The sequence below is a fragment of the Zea mays genome, chromosome 3 (assembly GCF_902167145.1).
Source record: "Zea mays cultivar B73 chromosome 3, Zm-B73-REFERENCE-NAM-5.0, whole genome shotgun sequence".
Classification (NCBI taxonomy): domain Eukaryota; kingdom Viridiplantae; phylum Streptophyta; class Magnoliopsida; order Poales; family Poaceae; genus Zea; species Zea mays.
The window spans coordinates 234,242,006-234,247,875 of record NC_050098.1 but is presented as its reverse complement, the minus strand read 5'-3'; the positions used below and the strand labels follow the sequence as shown (position 1 = coordinate 234,247,875).

The window sequence follows — 5,870 nt, the reverse complement described above, 5'->3', positions numbered from 1 at the left end:
CCCGTCAGAAAAAGCTTCTGGAGCTTTTATCACGAATTTTCGAGAGATGAATATGAAGAACGGTTGCAGGTACGGACCACGGACACCGAAACTGGAGTCACATGCGCCCTTGGAGAGTACAGTGCCACTTTTTATGTTCTTGCCGGCCAATCATCGTGAAGGAATGAAGGGTGTGCAGTACGTCCGCAATCTTTAGCAGCGAAGCATTCAGCCATCAAACAAAGTGGCCCATATGGTTTCCGTTTATGCTTCAAGCGGCGGTTTAAGGCGATACCAAAAAGGGTGCAAAAAAAAAGGGGTAACGTGTCGGCTGCCCAGAGGCTGCGTATTTGCAAATTGCAACTGATGTGTTGCTACTCCGTGGTACGTAGTTGAATTTGACCCAGGCCCGAACCGTTCAGCCCTCCAACTCCAACCATGCATCGTGCTATGCCCTCGAGTATTGGGCCGCCCGACACGTCACCGTCATTATTAGTTATTATTACTCGTGGCAACTGATGCGTCTATATACCATGGGTTGGTGTCGGTCGCTTAATCGTATTGTGCTCGTGCCAGTCCATCGTACCAGGTGGCGGTCCAAACAAGACACTAGACTCGTGTCATATCGACATTGACACTATAAATCGTGCCCATGCCGTACCAAAGCACTGCAAAGGGTCGTGTTGTGCTTAGTGTCTACCCATTTAACACCGTTCACTTGCCATCTATACCCTCGAGACTCGAGTTATGCCCTTGAAATCTAACACACGCTTCCATATGCACTCTCACTATCTCACACATACCTATAGATGTCCACTAAGATCGAAGCCCGACCCGCTTAAAACGGACACAGGCCGGTCCAGCACAAATAAGCGAGCTAGGCCTGGACAGAGAATTAAGCACGATATGCTAGCCTAGTATGATCCGTTTAGTGCTTGACTCGTTTGGTCTGTTTTTTATTACACCACGCTTTTCGGCTCGTTTTTCCATTCTTACGGGCCGACCCAACCCGTTTAAGTCCATAACATGTCCAACCATTCATAGAAATAAGCCCGCGGACTTATCTGGCCCGATTACCATGTCTGGCGGTACAGGCCCAAACAGGGTCGGCCCATTTGAACATCACTACACATACCGAACCAGACTTCGTTCGCCATAGACGCGCGCCAGGCAAGCAACAATGGCCAAGCTTCTCAAGCCTTGGTACGCGGCCTTCGTGAACAGATTCCTCGCCATGGTCGCGGTGGCATCTATCGTAGCCGCCGCGCTCCGGCGGGCGTGGCCAGCATTCAGCATGGACGATGTCGTCGGCAGCCTTGGCGCCGCGCGGCCGGTCCACGTGCTCATGGCGGTCATCCTGGCTGCCGGCGTGGCGAAGCTGAGGCGCCTGCGCCGGCCGCGGGACGTGTACCTGGTGGAGTACGGCTGCTTCCGACCGCGGCCGTGCTTCCGGGCGCCGTTCGCCACGTGCCTGGAGCACGTGCACCTCCTGCCGTACCTGGTGGACGACGAGAGCGTCAGCTTCGCCATCCGCCTGCTCGAGCGCTCGGGGCTCGGCGACGAGACGTGCCTGCCCTACTCCTACCACTACATGCCTCCGGACCGCAGCCTCGAGGCGGCCCGGGAGGAGGCCGAGCTGGTCATCTTCTCCGCAGTGGACGAGGTGTTCGCCAGGGCGAGCGTGAGGCCCGAGGAGATCGACGTGCTCATCGTCAACTGCAGCATCTTCACGCCCACGCCGGTCTTCGCCGACATGGTCGTCAACAGGTACGGGCTCCGCGCCGACGTGCAGTGCCTGAACCTGTCCGGGATGGGCTGCGGCGCGGGGCTCGTCTCCATCGGCCTGGCCAAGAACCTCCTCCAGGTGGCGCCGCCAGGCACGCGCGTCCTGACGGTGTCCACGGAGATCCTCTCGTCGCAGTACTACGTCGGGAGCGAGCGCGCGATGCTGCTGCCCAACTGCCTCTTCCGCATGGGGGCCGCCGCCACGATCCTCTCCAACAGCCCCGAGCGCGCGCGGTTCCGGCTCGGCCGCCTCGTCCGCACCATGACCGCCGCGCGGGACGCCGACTACCGCTGCATATTCCAGGAGGAAGACGGCGAGGGCATCCTGGGCGTTCGCCTCTCCAAGGACCTCACCACAACGGCCGGCCATGCGCTCAAGCGGAACATCGCGGCGTTCGGCCCCCTCGTGCTGCCGGTCTCGGAGCAGCTCCTGGTGGCGATGTCGCTGCTCAAGCGCAAGTTCATGAGCGGCCGGCGCGCCAGGGTGAGGCTGTACCGCCCGGACTTCCGCAAGGCGTTTGAGCACTTCTGCATCCACGCCGGCGGCCGCGCGGTGATCGACGAGGTGCAGCGCGGGCTCGGCCTGTCCGACGAGGACGTGGAGGCGTCGCGGATGACGCTGCACCGGTTCGGGAACACGTCCAGCAGCCTGGTGCTGTACGAGCTGGCCTACATCGAGGCCAAGGCCCGGATGAGGGCGGGCGATCGGGTGTGGATGATCTCCTTCGGCGCCGGATTCGAGTGCAGCTGTGTGGCATTGGAGTGCGTCAAGCCGCCGGCCGACGCCGGCGGGCCCTGGGCCGACTGCATCGACCGCTACCCGGTGCATCTCCCCGAAGTCGCCAAGGACAACATCTGATCAACCCCTTCTTCTGGATCTGGGGCATGCTGCATCATGCTGGACATGAACATGCCCAAGGCTTCCTTCGTCGTCGATGTCGTCGTCCTTTGTGCCGGGCTGTCGGCCGCCGCCCAACATGTCGTGCTCTGTCTATGATCGATCTCTTGGAAATAATGTAGCCCTACCCCTACGGTGTCCAAAACGCAAGTATGGCGCGTTTGTGTTTGTTACCACTGCACTTGTTTACCACGCTGCACTGCGTTTGTGTTTGTTACCACTGCACAAAGTTAATTAAGCGCCAGTTACGATTAAAATATCTGTTATTGCTTCCTCCATCCCTTAATATTTACAATTTGTTATACATCTAAGTTTTTCTTAGCTTTGATCAGATTAAAAAACCGAGCAGGACCAAGAGATATGGCTAGAACATCTCCAACAAGAAATCCTACATTTAACTTCTAAAAATTAAAATATGACCTAATTTAAAATATTTAGGACCGTAAAAACATTTACAACTTAAACAATTGACTCTTATATCATGTTATTAGAAAATAGATCATGTCATTTAAGAAATAAATAATTGGATAAATGTACTAAATGAGTATAGGGTTCCAGCATATGAGATCTAATTGTTTGATAAATTTTTATAAAATAGGATCTATGTTGGAACATGTTTTTGGTGCTGAGGTCTTATATTTCAAAATAGAACCTCATTTAAGACTTCGGTCCGGGATACTTTTAATTTCTTGGCGAAAAATTGGTCTCTATCCCCTTTCAAACTCCAAAATGCTCGCGAACTTCAAAAAAAAACACGACGAGAATGCACAAGTCAACTCGTAACTAGATGTGACCAGCAATATTGAAAATTAAAACCCAGCGGAACACACAGAGAAGCACCATAGCGAAAATAGAGCAAAAGGCATTAGAACATCTCCAACAATGTCTCAAACTAATGCCTCAAATTGAAATATAGGGCTCTACACAGGAAAAACCACTCCAATAGTGCCTCAATTCAACAAATTTTGTCAAAAAACTATAGACCACCCTCTCAAGTGCCTCAAATATACTACACCGCAGTGGGCTGCCCTATAATCTAGATTTAGGGCTTGACTGTTGAAGCGGAGTGTTTTGTTGGTGCCCTAAATTCTATAAAATTTACTTATTTTTAAATTATAAGGCATTTTTATAGGTCACGTTGTTGGAGATGCTCTTACAACGCAACCACAGTGCTCCTGAACACTGCCAAACCAGCAAAACCAATTCTGGAGGGTGGAAGGGTTGTTAGAGCATATTCAACAACATGACTTATAAAAATGCTCTATAATTTAAAAATAAATATATTTTATATAATTTATGGCACTAATAAAACATTCCATTGCAATAGTAAAGCCTCAAATATGGATTATATGGCAGTCCAGTATGGTGTAGTATATTTGAAAACTTGTGAGGTGCCATATAATTTTTTGACCAAATTTTATGAAATGAGGCACTGTTAGAGTAGTTTTTTTTCCTGCATAGAGCCCTATATTTCAATTTAAAGCACCAGTTTGAAGCATTGTTGGAGATGCCCCGAGTGTTGGAACCGGTCGGCCGCCCACACACACGGCGCATCCACACAGGCCACCGGTATGCGACACACACGCCCGAACGCATAACAACGAGCCTTAAATATGTTGGGTCAATGCTCTCCCCAAAACTAGCCCATTAGAGGATTGCATACTCAACCATATAAATCATGTTTGCTCCTCCACAACACATAATCTAGGACTAATCCCAACATTGAAGTTTAGCCTGGGTGCCTGGCCACCTACAAGGGCTCGCCTGGCAGGTTCTACAAATTGTTGCAGTTCTAGAACTCCCATTCAAAAAGTGTTTGGGACCCATGCCAACTCCAACCAAAATCAAAATTTGTAGAGATGTTTCTATGGATCTTTTGAAGGATTTCTCAAAATATTAACACCCAGAAAACATGGAATCAAAGTAGATATTGGAAACCATATTTAAAAATGGAGTTTTCTCCAAAAGGATAGAAATATCAAATATTTGTGCTCATAAGAATTTTTTTCCAAAATATGTTAGCTACAGACCTTTCTTAGATTTCATAACACATATAGATTAAACCCAAATAAGGAAAAGATCTCATAATAAAAGAATCATATGAAGTCTCATAAAACTCAATGCTAGGAAGGAAAGACAAGGGAGCTTTCAATTTTTTGCCACTTCTATGGATGACACTTTAACATGTGTCACTGACACCTTAGTCACTGACATGGTATTTTATGTGTCACTCACCTCCAAATGATGGCAAAAGGTTATTTTTCCAAAGACAAGAGAGGCAACCATGAAATCGAATTTGAGAGTACAAATTCCATCTATTGCAAACTAGATCAACTTCACCACTGGAAAATGATAAACTTTCGACGCCTTGGAACTGCTGAAATAAACGTTTTTTGGCCAAAACAACTTTTTTGTGGCTTTAGGCTTATTTTGAGTTACATTTTCCTTACAGTGGCCTACATGGATCCATTGGTGATTAATCAAAATAACATAACATGGTATCACAATGATGTATTGAAGAGAATACTAATGTTTTTGTATAGGCAACATTACATAGAGTGCATACATATACCTTAAAACTTCGAGTTAGTGCCTATTTCATCTTCTCCGTACCTCTCCCTATCTAAATATCCCGTCTATTTTGCTATCCATGTTTATAACTATTCATATTTCAGTGAATATTCATTATAATCGTGATGGAACATGGAATTATACACATGCTAGACTTAGGGGTGGGTACATTTTTACCATAAACCGAAAATCGAACCGTACCAGACCGAAATTTTGGTTTTTCGGTAGTTCGGTTCGGTTCGGTTTCGGTTTTTGTATCTCAGAAGTTCGGTTTTCGGTATCATAATCGGTTTTCACCGTATACCGAACCGAAATACTAAAAAAACTGAATACCAACCTTTATCAATCCTAAAATTTGACTTTTCGATTATTTGAACTAAATGTGTGAAGCAATTAAATTGTTGCAAGGCCCAAAATTTGTATAAAAAAAATAATAATAAAATAAATATATAAAGAAATAAAGTAGCAAATTCAGGGACCTCAAATTATACTTGAGTATTGAAATTTGAGGACTGAATTTTGAAAACTAAGAACTATTTTAGAAAAGAAGTAATAGAAAAGTTTTCTATTCAACTAAATGAATATGCATTTCATTAAAGATGCACCATAAGCATTTATTTACATGAATATTCAAGTT

General features: G+C 46.9%; 1 protein-coding gene across 1 annotated transcript; it reads left to right on the top strand.

The window, feature by feature from the left end:
* The first annotated feature begins 1,096 nt into the window (after positions 1-1,096).
* LOC100283095 (uncharacterized) lies at positions 1,097-2,919 on the top strand. The gene has a single exon (NM_001155997.2). It carries the CDS (start codon positions 1,160-1,162, stop codon positions 2,621-2,623), a length of 1,464 nt encoding a protein of 487 aa, NP_001149469.2. The 5' UTR covers positions 1,097-1,159; the 3' UTR covers positions 2,624-2,919.
* The last annotated feature ends 2,951 nt before the right edge of the window (positions 2,920-5,870 follow it).

Excerpts from the sequence above, each read along its gene's own strand:
- LOC100283095 (NM_001155997.2), top strand. The coding sequence starts at position 1,160 with ATGGCCAAGCTTCTCAAGCCTTGGTACGCGGCCTTCGTGAACAGATTC.